General features: G+C 48.3%; 1 protein-coding gene across 1 annotated transcript in view; it reads left to right on the top strand.

Annotated features, from left to right (window-relative positions):
- Positions 1–1,063: 1,063 nt before the first annotated feature.
- grk3 (G protein-coupled receptor kinase 3) overlaps positions 1,064–17,036 on the top strand; it is a 24,765-nt gene continuing 8,792 nt past the window's right edge. Inside the window, 7 exon segments of the mRNA XM_068753157.1 lie at positions 1,064–1,176; positions 9,074–9,150; positions 15,456–15,529; positions 15,664–15,765; positions 16,165–16,239; positions 16,833–16,894; positions 16,995–17,033. Coding sequence (XP_068609258.1) covers positions 1,064–1,176; positions 9,074–9,150; positions 15,456–15,529; positions 15,664–15,765; positions 16,165–16,239; positions 16,833–16,894; positions 16,995–17,033 — 542 coding nt within the window.

Below are 17,036 nucleotides of genomic sequence, written 5' to 3'. Positions count from 1 at the left end.
CCCCAATACGAGTTTTAACAAGCCCCCCCCCCCCCGTAAATGTACTGCTTGTTTGAAATCGGGATTGACTCTATTCGCGGCTGGTAATAAGTATATTTTAATGCAGGTATTTTTTTTAAATGTATATATTAATGAGTCATTCTTTACTTTACTTCCATAGTTAGCCTACGAGCTAGCAGGTTTAGCTAGCTGCTAGCGCCGCGGCTAACTAGCATATCGATATCGCCCAGCAGGCTAACGCGAGTTAGCCTCGCCCGGAGTGCGGCTTCATCCGGCGGATTAGCTGATTATCGTCCTGAATTCGGCGCTGAACCTCCATTTGGACGCCGCTGCTGATGCTCAAGGGACGTTTCGGACGAGGACGCGTCGCAGACCATCGTTTCGGGCCGAGAAATCATGACTTTAACGCGTTTTCTTTGTTTTTGCGTTGTGCCAAATCGCGACTGAGAGATAATTTGGTGCAGGAGAAACGATCGAGCACACCCCCCCACTCCCCCCCCCGGATGAGACACATTTCATCCCCGTCTCCGAGCGTCCCCCTTTCCTCAATTTACGGATTTTAATCCAAGACGCGAAAGGATCTGAAATTAGGAGAGGCTGTATTTACATTTGAAGGGAGCCGGAGGCGTAAACCAAACCACCAGTCACATCTCCATCAAGAGGAGCAGGAGAGTCCCCAGAGAGGACAGCTGTCTCCGGACCCCCCCCCAGCATCTGGTGCGTCTTCACCCATCCGTGAGAGGAGGCATCGGATTCCTCCTTGGACCTGCGGTTTCTGTTTTTTTTTTACTCTGAATTGGGGATAATCTGACAGCCCCTGGAGACTGAGACTGCTAATCTGTCACCCAATGCCCCCCCCCTCTGAATTAAACATCTCTGTCTCAGTCATGGCAGTTTGAACAGACGGAGACACCAGTTCCTCGGCCCTGTCCGCGGCGCTGGATGCTGGTCACACCTGCTGGTGGAGGAGGAGGACACTCTTTTTTTATTTACATTTTTTTTTTTTTATCCCCTGAAATAAAAGCCCGTTCCCGGTCTCTTATCGACTTCCCAGGGTCGAAAGATGGCGGACCTCGAAGCAGTTCTCGCCGATGTCAGTTATTTGATGGCGATGGAGAAGAGCAAATCGACTCCGGCGGCCCGGGCGAGCAAGAAAATCATCCTCCCGGAGCCCAGGTAAGCACATTTAGCGTGTGTGTGTGTGTGTGTGTGTGTGTGTTTGGCGCGTTGTGCACGCTATGCAGCACCGACGGCCGCATTGTTTGACATTAGGAAGGTGTTTCTGATCATGCAGATGTTTGTTGTGTGCCCCCCCCCCCCCCCCCTTATCTGCTGCCCTTAACAACGTGCTTGCCAGTGACCCAGCATCAGTGAATTTCGGTAACTTTTCCTCCCAGCATCCCCAGAGCTGTCTTTGGTGTGCAACGTGCGACTCGATGCACAGGAAGTGGTTAAAATTTGGTTATTGACAGAGCTGCTCGTCACAGACCGCTTGTAAATTTGCGTAGCGGGTTTAGTCAAACGGTGCGAACAGACGCTTTGTGTGGAACCGATCGCAGACTGACTTACGGGCCCCCCCGCTGTTGGGTTTGATTTGTGCTCATCTTGTTTACGGCGGTTAAACAACTCTCCCTGGCGCGTCCGCATCGTGTGTGTAGACCTAACGGCTCTATATTGTGATTCAAGGTGGATTCGGGAAGACGTGATGTTTTAACCAGGAGTGATTTGTGGAAGCCGTTAATCCACTTCCTGTCTTTTTTTTCTTTTTTTGGGGCAGATCAGCAGAAGCCGACGAGGCCTGTTGATGCTGAAGTTATTTCGGTAAAGCTGGATTCTAAACGCGTTCAAACAAGCTAGCCTAGCGCCTCTGCAGTTCACATTTAGAGCTAAAGTGATCCCATTGAAAGTAGAGCTGGCTTTTTGTAACAGGTTTGATCAGACGATTTCACCTGCGGCCATCAAAGGATCTGAAGAGATGAAATGAATTCACCCCTCTGGCTGTTTGTGGCTAAAGTCAATATTAGCCCAGTTTCTGACATCGACTTCATATCTACCACCAGATCTTTTCTGTGTCATCATCCACTCTGACATAACAAGCCTTTTTCAATTATAGCCAGAGTTCACTATATTAGCTTAGCATTACTGCTAACCGTTCGGAGAATGATTTTCAGTTTGGCGGATGTCGGCTTGTGTTTGTCGCCTCTTTTTAAAAACCTTTTATTGAGCCTCGTCGAAACGCATGAACGAAGGGGTTACCTGTTTGCGCAGGCAGAAATGAATTTAGTTAATTCTGTCAGCTTGTCGGATTTGGTCTGAGCCCCCCCGCGAATGAAATGAAATGTGTTTGTTTCTCACTTCACTGATTCCACATCAAATTTCTCTGATCATTATGTGATTTTAAAAACGGGGTGAGCGATTCAGAATGCCGCTTTCCAGGAAAGTGTCTGGTCTGATGCCGTCAGTTTAAGGGACACGGCCTGACGGGGAATGCGTTCTGATTGGCTGATTGGTTGGATCCAGGTTCCTTACACGTTGAAAGTGTAACAATAGGTCGAGACGGTGTTCGATCCCCAGACCTCTAATCGTTGGCTTTAGCAGATAGAACTCTGAGTTCCTGCGGCCTTGAGGGGAACCTTCAGAGGAAACCAGCTACGAGATGGTGATCGCCATGATCTGGAATCACCCACTACAGACACGTTACGCAACCTTTGGGTTGTTCGGCATAAACAAACAAAGGTGTTGCAGAGGAAAGGCTTCACTGTTATGCTGTTGAAGCAAAAAAAAAAACCCTACTCTGGTATCAAAATGGATGTACAGCATGTCAAGCTGAAACGATCATATCAGTGTCGGAGCTCTGTTGCTGTTAATCTCTGTATCGTGATACAGATCATGCGCCCGGATTCGTACCAATATAGACTTGTTATTATAATCATAAATAGTATTTATTTACGCACTCACTCAGGCTTAACGTTGTTAGTATTTTGTGCTGAATGCGCGCTATTCTTCAATAACGATGCAGATTGAAAACAGACCCCTCACCCCCCCCGCCCCCCCCCCCCCCCCTCCTCTCTAGATGTAATAATATAGAAATAAACAAAGAAACACTTGAACTAATTGATCCATCAACATAATGCTTTTTTTTTACATCTACAAATACAGCAAATCAATGACCCTTTACTTGATTGGATTACAGCTAAATAATGTATTTTTATTAAACCCATAAATCTCTATGAGTTTATCCTCCTCCTGAGAAGATCGACCCGCGACCCCCGGGATGATTCTTTAATCGATCGGTGTCTGGCCTGCCGCTGCTGCTTCGGTGCTGATTGTCTGAGATGTTTGAATGATTAGCGCATTAATAACCAGAGGCGCCGAGCTGCTTTTCGTGAATCGGGTTTATTAGGTATGCTTTGTTACATACGGGCTTATTATTTATTGCCTGCAATAATACAGGAGCTGCAGAGATAAAACGCTGCCTCTAATGGACTTGTAAGTGCGCTATTGCACCGCTTGTTGAGTGAATCAGTCAGCAAAAGCAACACTCACAGCGATCTAAAAATTAACTAGAGACATGTCAGTGAGGTTGTTATTACAGCTGGATGAGGAGCTTTCATTATGGGCTTGCTATACTTTCTTCTCGCGAGTCGGTGCTTCTGAGGACGACTTTAATTCGGAGCGGATCCCGCAAGAACAGAATCGAAAAGAGTGTCTGTGAAGCCGGTGTCTGAAAATAGCAGCATTTGATAGACTGTGACAAACTTTAATGGATGCATGGTTTTCACGGTAGCAGCTGAAGCTTTTCAGTTGTGTGTGTGTGTGTGTGTGTGTGTGTGTGTGTGTGTGTGTGTGTGTTGGGGGGGGTAAATGTGGCACTTTGGAGATAGCGCAGCGCTGCCACATTCTCAACGAGCCAAGGCTGAGTCCTCTGGCAGTGAGGTGAGATTTTGACAGCAACGCTGGAGAAGATGCAAGGCTTTCGGGTTGGGGGGGATTCTTGCAGAACCTGAGCCCCCATTTTGTACACTCGTGTTCACGGCGGGATTGTCGCGCCTTTGTCACGTCAGCGATGCGATGAGGGCCGTCGCTGCTCCGGTCCGGAGGCGGTCGCAGCCGCCCTGAGTCGATGTCCACATAGATGCGTCGTTAGCTGCAAACCCAAAGTCAAACGGAATGCGGTGGAGCCACGGTGGCTTCACACGCGTGTTAAGAGTCTAGCGAGATTCTTCTGTCGTACAAGCGCGTCTTTGCGTTTTGAATGCCGGCTCAATATTTAACTTTGAGCGACTTCAGGTTTGCTCAGTATAAACAAAGATGATGAAGACTCTTTCGACGCGGCACCGAGTCTGAGCTCTGGCTTATTGAAACTCAACGGTGGACGCGGATCCGGATCCAGATCCAGATCCAGATCCGGATCCAGACTCGCTTCTATCGGAAACCTGCCTCCACTTCTCAACTTGATGGACGGTTGTTGTCCCACGTAGAGATCATCGTATAGGCTAGCATTCAGGGACTGGCGTTGACAACATAGTCATTGTGAGGTGCGTTGCTATGACGATGCAGGTCTGAGGATTTAATTTATTGTTGTACCGTAAGCAGGGATAGACTGTAATTTGGCTTTGGAACAATAACCCGATGGACACAGCAGTGCCGTCATGTGTTGCCCACCATGGAGATAATCACTGCCATCACTGTGTTGGTGTAAATGGTGAGAGATATTACCATAATACAGGAAGCGCCCATTGAACCAGCCAGCAGGGCATTTCTTCTGTGTAGCGCATTAATCAATCATTTCCAGGCTCGGACACCTGAACGGGAATACTACAGATAACAGAACCGGTCCCAGAGAACTTCTGATGACTTTATCAACACAATCAACAAAGACTTGTGCTGTTCGACCCGACTGGTTATTTGGTTTAACTGAGACCAATGTTAATCTGAAATGGATTCCAGAACCCCTGAGCCGTATTGTGCAGCCAGCATGGGTTTTTGTTGTTGTTGTTGTTGTTTTTTTTACACTTGTTTTATTTCCATTCTTGGATGGAGCGCTGACTCACGAGAGCACCGATAGGCCCATTTGACCTCAGCGAGACAAACCCTGAAACCTGGAACACTTCCAAAAGAGCTGCGCGTATGGAAAGTTCAAAACGTGGAACGAGATTGTGCGAGGAAAAAGCTGAACGGTGCGGCTTTACGCGTCGATGCGTGGATCTATCGTAATATCGCGATGAAATGGGACGGTAAATATCTAAAGTGACTCTTTGTCTGGTCTGTTTTCCCAAATTGTAGATGTAAAATTGGTTGAAATAATGACGTCACAACGCGAAACTTCACGGGAAGGATGCAAATGAAAAATGAGCAGCAGTGTTTTATTAAAATCTTTGTTTTGACAGAACTGTGGAAACTCTCCCAGCTGTTCAGGTTTTTCTTGCCGTTGGCGGATGCATTCGCTTCCTGGATCGCTGTGGTTTGTTGAGCAGCCTTCGTGTCCAATCAGCCGAGGCCTGTTTTCATCCGACGGCGACTTGGTTCCTGAGATGAAGCCGCCGGCTTCGCAAAACGCATCTGAAGTGACGTGAAATCGTCCAAATCTTTTTTTGGTTTCCTCAGCAAATTAGCAGGAAACGATTACTGAAGATTGTTTCTCCGCTGAGTCCCCGGCTCGTTGCCGTCAGACGCCAGGCGGTAAAAATGGGTCTCAAAGTTCTCCTTGAGTTTCCTGGAATAGTAAATACATCTCAGGAGATGAAGCGATCTCGATCCATTGACAGATGGCGATGCTAGAAGTAACCGTTGAAGTTCAGGCGGAGGCCGAGATCAATTTGAGCGCGTTATCAACACGGCAAAATGACCTTCCCACAGGACCCGGCTGTCGAAATGTCCCTTTCATCCTGTTGATATGTGAAATATTTACACTTGCGCACACTTCCTGTATTGTTAAAAAGTCACCATATTGTTTGCTGTGCCAGATCAGCAGCCAATAGAAACCGAGTCTTTACATTTATGCACCAAATGTACGTAAGATTCAAACTAGTTTCTCCTAACCCTAACTCGACTTCGAAATGCTAGCATCACGTTAGCGTAGCACGGATTTGTTCAATACAGATAACCTCGGCACCTGACGTGTCCAGAGATGAACCCAATACGTGATGGTTCTGGGTCGGCGCTGACGGGCCAGCTCGGGGTATTTATAAAGACGTGTAAATAGGTCAGGGTCTCCCGGCGTCAGGGAGCAGCTTCGTCATCACAGCGGGGGGGGGGGGGGGGCTGCTGGCGGTTTAAAGGAGGTCACCCAGGAGTCTGTCCAAGACCGAACGAGCAGCGGCAGCTTCTGGCTCATTGTTCTCGTCCTCGTTTTTGCCGGCGAGGGTCCGCACGCACAAGCGGACGTAATGGAGGCAGAATTATGTAAACGCCACCCAGGAGGGGAGGTGGGGGGGGGCGTGTGTTCTCGCGGACCTTGCCATGCATGCAGCCCTGCGGTAAACGTACTGTACAGCGGGTACTAGCTAAGGACGAGCGCCGGGCAGCGCCGTGACGCCTCGCCTCACGCCGTTTAGGCAGGAGGATGCTTGTGTCCTTCGGCGCTTCGTTTCTGATTGTTGATCGACGGTTTGGTTTCTAAAGCTATGGATGGATTGAAATGGAGCTGGAGGAAACTCTTCAGAAACCTCGACTGTAACTCGAGCCTCCATTGATTGGGGGAAACGCGTATCGATGCAGCGCCTCTCTTTAAAAAAAAAAAAAAAAAAAACTCTCCTCAAGCAGCCTTAGAAATGGAACAAAACAGTGAAGCAGCCATCAAATATTTGTTTGTTTGATCTCGACGCTGCTGGCGTGCCTACAGTTTGCTGGAGCTTGACGGTCGTTGCATTGGTGTCTCTTCTTAAAATGCTTGAACAGCACTGATGGTTTCGCTGATTAGCGCCGCTGCATTGGGGGGGGGGGGGGGCGATGACAGACACGGCTCGGGCCGTCTCAAACTCAAATTGATGCCGAATTCAACACCGGGAACGGTGATTTCATCCAACTCTAAAGTCAAACGCGCTCTTTTTTTTTTTTTTTTTTTTGTATAGGGCAGAGAGCATGTTCAAACAGTTTATTGAACAAAAGAACATCTTATTATAATAATTAGACAAATACTAGTCCTCATTAGCCGGTGGTTGTGAACACAAACAGGAAGGCGACCACAGAAATGAACCGCGGCACGCAGGAGAGCCACAAGCTGCAGCGACCGCCGTTAAGAAACCTGCAGGACTCGTAGAGCAGCAACGGAGAACGTTGCTCTAGAAAACTGCAGCCAAATATGAGGGGGGGGGGGGGGGGGGTGAAACTCAAAAGACATTCTCAGATAGCGTTCATTGAGTTAAAAAAAAAAATGCTAAACTGACATAAAAGTCTCAGGCCTCATTAACGCTCGGTTCGGCGGCGCTGGAGTTTAGTCTGCAGGACGGTACTGATCCTGAGTCAGCTGCTAGTGATTCAGCGGCCACACACACACGCACACACACACACACACACACACGCACACGCACACGCACACGCGGGCCTCATCTGAAAGAGGAAGCGTCGACTTCCAGCGTCTTGCTGCTGCTGTAGCAGAAATCTTGAATCCAGTCTCCCATAAAACGGCCTGGTGGGGGGGTGGGGGGGGGGTGCAATCCTTGCTAGTGATGTTTAGGTTCCAGGTATGAGTCTTGTTTCTTCTTCTTCTTTTTTGAGCTTGAAAGGAGGTCAGCTCTGCTCCACTTATCTCTCTCTCTCTCTCTCTCTCTCTCTCTCTCTCTCTCTCTCTCTCTGCCTTGAAAGCGGCCGATGTATATTTTTAGGGTTTTTGGAAGGAAGCCTGGATTTGAATATTTAATGACCGGCTTGTGAAAAGCGTTTCTCCTTTACGTAAGTCGTCCACGGCTGCGTTCAGAATATTTGAGTAACTTCTTGCAATGGCGTTTGGTATTGCAGTACTTTGTGATGGTGTGCGGAGTCTTTTTTTTTTTGCCTTAACGTGCTATTAAAACTCAGGAGATGCATCGTGAATGTGATGTTTGGAATATTCCTACTCATGCTTTGAGTCATTGTCTTACGCACTAAATATAAAATACACTAAATAGTTTCAAATATTCCTTGCGGCAGTTTTTTCTTCTTCTCTTCTGACAGGAGGAAGAAGAGGTTCTTCCGCCTGCAGTAACTATCGAGTCGACAGTATCTCTGTTTTGTAATATTACATGAGTCATGTTTACCCGAACATGTTTTTCTCTGGCATTTGTTTATTTATCCTGCAGATCTGGGACTTGCGATGACGCCTATCTTGGCTTCATCGTTCACGTGTGGCGTTATTACTTCAGAGAATCGTTTCCTGATGCCGTTGCATGTTTACGATCCGGTGCAGCGATAAGACCAAGAGTCAAAGAATCCCGTAAAGGTGTAAGATCTTTGACTCGGCACGCCGTAATACCGATTTCCATGCAGACTCGTCAGATTGAAAGTTTCACCTCCGTTTTTACGGCTTTGGCCGACGCCGTCGCTGTCCTGATTTCGTTAAATCTTACCTCCATTATTTCTGATGCATCGGCTTTTCTTCTGGATTCTTCGTGTTCGTTTTCTCCAGAACTTGTCTGAATGTTTTCTTCGCACCTGATCCTGCAAACCGAGGCTCGTTTCTGATTGAGAAATCAGCCAGAACATGCCAGTCGTTAGCTGTGTGTGCTAATGCTATCAGAATGTAAACACTGCAGAGGTCTGACCCCGTCCACGGGCTCGCTGCGGACCTGCTGAGGCGTTTCCTCTGGTGCTGGTGGAGTGTTAATGGGCCCGTGGGGCATGCGGGAGGGGGGGTGCTAATTGATTAATTCTCCCCAGTCTCTGTCTCATTATCACTTGTTCCCAGGGTAGCGAGTATCTGTTCAGTTCCCCCCCAAGCCTCCCTTTCCTCCCTGCAGTTTGACTGTCAGGGGACAGGTGGCCGGGAGAGTCCCAAACCCAGGCCGGGATCACAGACGGGACGCGTCTGAGACCCAAAGCCTCTGGTTGAATGAACTGGCGATCATTAACACCCCCCCCCCCCTTGTGTTTACAGTATTCGCAGCGTGATGCAGAAGTACCTGGAGGAGAGAGACGAGCTGACATTCGACAAAATTTTCAACCAGAAAATCGGTAAGTCTCCGTGTTTTCATCGTGTCGGAGGATTAAAAAAAATGCACCAGATCGTTGGCGTTCCTCTGGAGGAGGAAGTCCAAACCCGTTCTGCTCGCCGGCTCGCTTCAACTCAGAGCTTCTGAGCAGATTTCACCTGACTGAGAATTCTGCTGGAAAAGCCTCAAATCCAGAAGAGAGAGACACATAAAAATAAATGAATACATTTGAAGATTGGGATTGGCCCAGTTTAGTGCTCAGTTCTGTACAGGATACAAATGATCCTGGTGGCGATCCGGATCATCACCTGGATCCAGAATTCTTTGAAAGGACTCTGCTCCATTGTGAAAACAATGAGTAGATTTGATCTGATCCGGTGATACCGGATATTAGTTTTGTTAGTTTCGCTTTCTTTTAAAGACTCCTCTCTGCAGCTCGGTTTGCGATCAGCGACACACTTCCTGCTGCGTGTTTCCACTCTGAGCCGTCGTGGCGTGCCCGGGGGACCCGGGCCGCCCCCCCCGCGGGCTTCTGCAAGGTTTACTTACCGCTGATAATGTCACTTCAGGCTCCGGGGGAATTGTGAAAGTCGTTTAATTTCTTCTCTGACACTTGGTGGAAGAATCCACTCGTTGGAATAAAATATTTACATGTCGTTGTTTGGGCCAGGGGACGACCATCTTTCATTTTGTCGTGTTAATCCAGTCTTTTGCGAAGCATCGTGTCGTCGTTTCGCGATAAAACGAGCTTCGTTTTGCAGGTCGTGATGCACGTTAAATAATTCGGCTGTCGTTCTTATCGGTGCAGACCTTCCATTCTCCTCTGTGATCGCGTCAATACTTAGAGGCTGCTTGCGTTGTGATTGGCCGCCTCTCCTCTCCTCAGTCTTCCCATCATCCTTTGGGCCAGAGTGCCCAAGCCGCCGCCAGTCATTAGTCCAGCTCTCGGCTCTCGTTAGCGACTCCAGGAAACACTTGTTACCGGCTGGACAGTGTGTCTTCTGCCTGTGGGACGTTTTCAGTGCAGCAGCTGTCCCCAGATCTGGATCACAATCCAGCCACATGAGAGAGTGCGTGAGACGGATCGTAAAGGCCGAGGACTCTGATCCTAAACATGATTCTGAAGGATCAGCCAATCAGGGGGTTTTACTTCGTTTCGGGCTTCAGCGCTGCTCATGTTTCTAACTTTAAGTCAGTCTTTACCCGCCTGCGGTTCAAATATCTCGCTTTTAAAGTTGACTCATGCTAATGTGACGCGTAGCCTCGCATGCTTCGTTAACGGGAACATACGTACGCCGTTAATGAACGCGGTGCCACTCCATTTTCACCGTTTAATAATGTCGAATCAACTTGTGACACACACGCACACGCACGCACGCACGCACACAGAGGAGTGTTTGTGTGTGACACACTTTCTTTGTAAATCCTTTGTTGTCGTGGTGAAACATGAAAGTGTGTCCTAATGGAGGAGCAAAGACGGCTGTAATTGGAGTCGCTGCGTTTTTAGATTGCATCACCGTCGCCGCTTTGCGCCGATGCTCCTCCTCCTTTTTTTTTGTGCGTTCTGCGTTTCTTCTCCTCCATTCTTTCTCCTCTGTCTTCTCCTCTTGCCTCGGCATTCTCGGCTCTCCATCTGTCAGACTTCTGGAATGGATGATGGAGAGTCGGGCGTTGCCTGGCAACTGCGGTTGCCGTGGCAACCCCGGCAGAAACTGCTGCATTTGGCTGTCGACTGGGGAGAAATGAAAATTGATTAAAGGAGGAATAAAAACAGGTGATGAGAATTGGGAGAGAGGGAACGGAGTGGATGTTAAAAGGAGGGCAATAAATGGAAAGAGTTTTTTTTTTTTTCCCTCCTCCCACAATGCAACATTTCTCCTTGAGGCCAGAGTGTGTATGTCAACAGGCTGCCGACGCCTCCAGTCCTTCTCACGTCTGTCCTTTTATTCCTCCGTCATGATTCACACCATCTTCATGAAAGGAATCTGACTTCAGCTTGTAGGTGCTACAGTAACTGCGATGCCATAATGCAGTATTTCCGCATTTGAAAACACCGCTAACGTGTATCGTTTGGGCTTTGCAGAGCTTGGATCGTACTCAAACGACCCCCTGATAATAAGACTCATTTTTAAAAGGCGCGTTTCAGACACGACACGGATCGGAACGCTTTCCGGCAGCTGGCTGGACAAAACGCGTCGTGCATTCACGGCTGCTCATGTTCGTGCCTGGTCTGGATGCTCCACCGGTGCTGGAGATTCAACCCACAAACAATCTGGAGTTTTTGGGCGCAACGCGTGATCTGCCGTTGTGGATGGCGTCGCCATGGCGATGTTAAAATCATTTGTTCCACTTCCTGTCCTTGCTTGGAAAGATGACCGTTGTCCTCATAAGTTGTGTAGCGTTGGTGTTCTTACAGCCACCCAGTGCCCCCCCCCCCCCCCAGTGGGACGTCCTGCCTGAGGTCAGTGGTGAACTTCCCTAACGGCTTCTGTAACCCCGCCCACTCCAGTTGGGGAATATAGTTGCATTTCTGCCCCGAGTCAGCGTATCAGCGTCACCAAACCTTAAACAAACAATAACCGCTTAAAAATGTGCGGCTTTTGATTATTACATTTGGCACAAATTTTACAAGATTAGATGCCAAGACCGGTTGGCTTGGTTAGCATAGTCAACGCTAAAGTCTCTCAAACAAGCGGTTCCCGGATGAAAAGTCCCGTCAGTGAACGTCGTCGCGCTGACTTTCCAACGTAAACCAGCCATGAATAGAGTCTCGGTAAAATGAAAAGCTCACACATTTCTTTTAAAGGGAAATGATCCTTTCCCATGTGACCGCTGTGGAATCTGTTCCCAGACGCATTTCTAAGACACGCATTGTTATTTCACAGAGACGCATTTAAAAAGGAGTGTTTGCTGCTTTATTGATCAATATTTGACAGGACTGGCTTCTACCCTCAGGCGGGACCGACGGGTTTTTATTCACGGCCATACAAAGTAGCTAGAACGTTTGTGGCCTTGGGGGGAATTAAATATGTAACCTGGGATGGGAACATGGGAACGTATTACCGAACATGAACTCAAGCTTGTAGGAGCCAACAGAACCCGTGACCCCGCGAGGCAGATACTCGTCTCATCGACAAGAGAATGAATGAATGGAAGAAGTCGAGCTTTTAAGAACTGTTTCAAGGTGCGACATTCCCAAAATCCCCAAAATGTTGGGATTGATAAAAGAATACAATAAGTTGATTTTACAGAATATTCAAGACGAGACGTACTAAGATGTTTTTACTAACACTGCGTCCAAATAAAATAACTTCTTAAAAAAAACCATTACGCGACAAGACAAGTAGCGACGATGGTAAAAGGCGCTAAAGAAAGGGGATGGAGTAAAAAGGATGGCCTAAGTGGGTTGCTTTTTTTCGGGCTGTATTTGAAGCCAGCTTTATGAAATAAGCCGTGATTAGCATTGCTGAAGCTAAGCGTAGCGGCCTTTAGCCTGCTCGCACCAGCAGAAGAGAGCAGCAACAGAATACCTAAATTTTATTGGTTAATCCTGATGTACTTTTACAACTCTCTCTCTCTCTCCTTCTGTCTCTGTCTCTCGCTCTCCTCTGTTGGCTTTCATCCACCGCTAAAGGTCAGTTTAAGTATAATGCAACGCAGGCCTGTCTCACACAACCCTCAATAAGAAACATTATCTTCTGTTTTCCATAAATTCGGAACAGAATAATCCGTTTTTTACTTTTTTGCACGTCTTCACCTTCATCCTCTTCACTTCTGGAAGACGCAGCTTGTTTGCTTCCTCGGCGGGGAATTGGGATTCATTTTAAAAAGCCTATTAGAAGATTTAAAATTAAGAGTGGCGCAGCAGCGGATGAAGAAAACCTGCAAAATCCCAGAAGATACCGGGGATGGGAGGGAAAAATAGAGAGAGCAAGGAAGGGCTGTTTGCAGGATTATTCAAAAGGCTTCGGATCGTTGGAACAAATTGTAGAAAGATTTTCCCTGGGGAGACGAGCGGCTGATTAGATTGAGGCGAATCCTGCAAAAATTGTATGACTAGGATTTGTTTCTTTTTTTAAATGTGCTAAGGCAAATCCTCCATGTGAGAAACACTGGCCAATCAGGGGCAGCGCAGGCGGGCCTCAGGCGCAATCCCATTTCCTTTTTAGGAACCTAGATCTCTGATCTTAATCTAGGACATTGATCGGTTCATCGGATTACAACAGTCGGATCCTGCTGCAGTTCGGAAGCAGATTCCCTCTCCTGCTGGGGGTCGGATCAGATTCCTGGCCTGTCCAGGCGTCTCTGGAAGACATGGAAGTATTCTAGTTCTAAACAAACCTGTTGCTGCTACTATTATCTAGTAGGCGGGGAGAACCGGGACTGGGCCTCAGATTCCAGAACTCCCCTGATCAAGTTCAACTAAGTTCAAAGCCCGGGTCGCACCGCCCGCCTCCTCTGGACGAGGCCATTTGTTGAATTAGCTAGGCGGCGTTGAGGTGTTCAGCGATTAAGGTTAATCCGCGAGTCTTTGTGACGTACGAACCGTCATTTCCCCCGTTCCCTCGGTCCTCCATGTACGTCCGCCATGTGTCGGAGCAAAAGGGGAAATGATGCGTCACGTCTGGAGGGGAGATAAAGCGGAGCGGGAACAAGTGAGAGGGGGAGATAGTGGAGGCCTGAAAACGTTTCGGTCAATGGAGCTTCAAAATTAGTTCCTCAATTTCTCGGGTGATTAATGACCGATGTTTATGGAATTTGACACGGTCATGTGGGGGGGGGGGGGAATTTCTTCTGGATCAGATCCAGAATGACGGCTGAGAATGTTAACATTTTCAGATTCAAACATCAGTTATCGACTCCGATTCACTTTTGCTTTTCATGGTTGGCGCATAAAGATACCAAGAACAACGTAGAACCTTTTGATGATGATCCAGATCCACCATGTGGACGGTGTGAATCCAGTTAGGAGGGGAACGAGCTGCTCGGCGGAGGTCTGCTGGCAGAGGTTTTAAAGAAGACAAGTTTTGTTTGAGTTTATGTCACAATTCCAGTTCCTGTACTGCGAAAACAAGTCCGTTAAAAATGTCATTCTGCGTATTCCTTTTACATCGACTCTTTGTTTTATTCAAATATTCCGCTGGCGTCATTCGGGAGGCTCCAATCGGGGTAGGATCAGCCGGTCTGAGCCGGCGTTCCAGGGCGGTTTGGAAGGTCAGAGCGACCGATCAGACTCGTTATGTCATCAGTCGGAGATCTCATTAGTCGTCTATTTTCGTTAATACCTGACGCTAATCGGGTAAAGCCTCCGTGAGGAGGAACGCCATCCTCGAGCGTCGCCGCATCACGCCCAACGCGTGGCGTTCCGGTTCCCTCCATCCTTTGTTTCCAGCGACGTCATCATGCTGCAGACATCGGGGGGATTGCCGTTAACGCGCCATCGTTCATCTCGCCGCACACTCAGACACAGATGCGATTACCATGGCAACAGCACGCGTCATCTCTGCAGCCAAGCGTTTTCCTTTTCCCTCCTCTTCCTCTTCCTCCTCCTCCTCCGATGTTTCACTGAGCGTCGATTTGACTGAGATGATGTCATTTTCAGCCGTTAATGTCTGGTGTCATATTCTGTAATTATGAGCTCAGTGGGGGTTCGGGGGTTCGGGGGGGGGGGGGGGGGGCATATGCAGGCCGGAGGGGAGACTGTGAGCCGCCATCAGCTGCTTGTACTGATCTAACGAGGAGGAGGCAACCTCCGTCCATTATTAAGGCTAAATCAGGCTCTTCGACGGAGTCGACCATCCGACCGTCCGTCACGCTCCCGTATCGGACGGTCGGCTCCGTCAGCGTCTGTCGGTTCCACGTATTTTTACTTCAACTACAAACGGCACAAAAGATTTAACTCCTGTTTGTCTCCTGCGGTTGGTCGGCTGCTTCGTATTTCAGTATTTTCCAAAAGTTTACAAATCAAATCTCCAAATATTTTGGAGGACTTGAGGGCTGGAGCCACGTTTTGTTGTTTTAATTATTTCTATTCGTCTCTCTGGCACTAACTATACGTCCGTTTAATCATTTCCAGAAGGCAATGTTGGTTTACCACGCTCACCCGTTAGCATGTTAGCATTTGCTCATTGTTTTTTTTTTAGCGTGCCGCCCTCCCCTCGTGACTTCTGATACAGTTTCGGATGTTGAAAACATAAATACCACAGCGGAGTCGAGCTGCGTTTTTATGACTGGACCGGTGTCACCTTCTACCGGGGGGGGGGGAGGGGGGGCATGGATTCATCGTCGCCAACAGCTAAGGATGTTTCTCCTCTTTTCCTCCCCCAGGCTTCCTCCTGTTCAAGGACTTCTGTATGAACGAGATCGACGAGGCCGTGCCGCAGCTCAAATTCTACGAAGAAGTAAGTCTAAAGTGTCCCCGCGTGCGGGATTAGAAGGCACCTTTGGGACGGGTGAGAGATCGGGACTTAATCCCAGTTCAGATTTAGCCCTCCCAGCGTGCCTGGTGACATGACCCCCCCCCCCCCCGTTTCAGATTAAGGACTACGAGAAGCTGGACTCGGAGGAGGAGCGGTCGAGCCGCAGTCGGCAGATTTACGACGGCTACATCATGAAGGAGCTCCTGTCCTGTTCGCACGTGAGGCCACACCCACCCAGAAGACACACCCCCCCCCCCCCGGCTCCCGTCGGATTGGTCACGATAAAACAAAGGGTTGAGAAATGGACCGAAAAATACATTTTTATTCTTTGTCGGTTTGTTTTCTCTGTAACATATTACACCTTTGGATCCTCAGTAAGTCAAAGGTCACAGGAACAAATCAAGAGAAACACTTTGATCTCATGCACTCGTAGCAGAATTAGCATTTGCATTGTCCAAAAATCAGAGTTTAAATGCTGCTCCACCTAAAAACATAAAGATGAATCATGAACTACCGGATCAGGTGTTCTCCTGCAAGGCAGCGCTGTGGGATGAACAACTCCAGTTTGTGTTTGCCAACGTCTTCTAATGCCTTCCTTCTGATTTCTGCTGTCTCAGCCTTTTTCTAAGAACGCCGTGGACCATGTCCAGGGTCACTTAGCAAAGCAACTGGTTCCCCCGACTCTCTTCCAGGTAGGACGCCCGTCAACGCACTCGTCTTCGTCTTCGTCTTCGTCTTCGATTGTCCAAACGTCTGCTTTAACACAAAGGATGCTTTGTTTGTTCCTTCACCGCCGTGAAAGGCTTCGTTCAATGCTGTCATTGTCTGCATTTGATGTTTACGGAACAAAAAGATGTTACTGCCTGGTGTGAAAACTAAAGTCAAAACTAAATGATAGTAAAATAATGTCCTCATAAAAGTCAAACATGTGACCACTTCTTGTTGCCCGCTAACGTGCTCTGTAATCTACGAACACACTCCTTTGATTCTCTTCTAACCAGAGCGAAAAGCAAACTCTAAAGGAGGAACAAGTCGTTCCCTTTCAGCGCCGTGAATCTAATAAGCAATTTCCTCTTAGAGCAAAACAACACGGCCCTTATTCTCGATTTAAAGCGACTTGTGAGAGACGTCTGGCCCACCTGTCTGTCTCCTGTTGGCAGCTCCCAGTCCTGGCGACAGGCTCGCAGGCATTTGTAAAGCATTTTTGATGCCCGTTGTTACCGAGGGAAACCCGGCCTTGAGTTGCTGCTTCTGTCTGTCCCCCCCCCGTCCCCCCCCCTTGCAGCCATACATAATGGAGATCTGTGACAGTTTGAGAGGGAAGATCTTCCTGAAGTTCATCGAGAGGTGAGGATCGAAGGAAGAGTTGCACTGCGTCCACTGGATTCAGATTTCACCCTCTGCTTTTTTTTTGCCCCCCCCCCCTCCCCTCCCCCCCTCCCCTCAGTGACAGATTTACTCGGTTTTGCCAGTGGAAGAACGTGGAGCT

Source organism: Brachionichthys hirsutus, chromosome 19, assembly GCF_040956055.1.
Source record: "Brachionichthys hirsutus isolate HB-005 chromosome 19, CSIRO-AGI_Bhir_v1, whole genome shotgun sequence".
Taxonomy (NCBI): Eukaryota; Metazoa; Chordata; class Actinopteri; order Lophiiformes; family Brachionichthyidae; genus Brachionichthys; species Brachionichthys hirsutus.
Note: the sequence above shows the minus strand (reverse complement) of the source record. Positions and strands in the feature narration are given on the sequence as shown.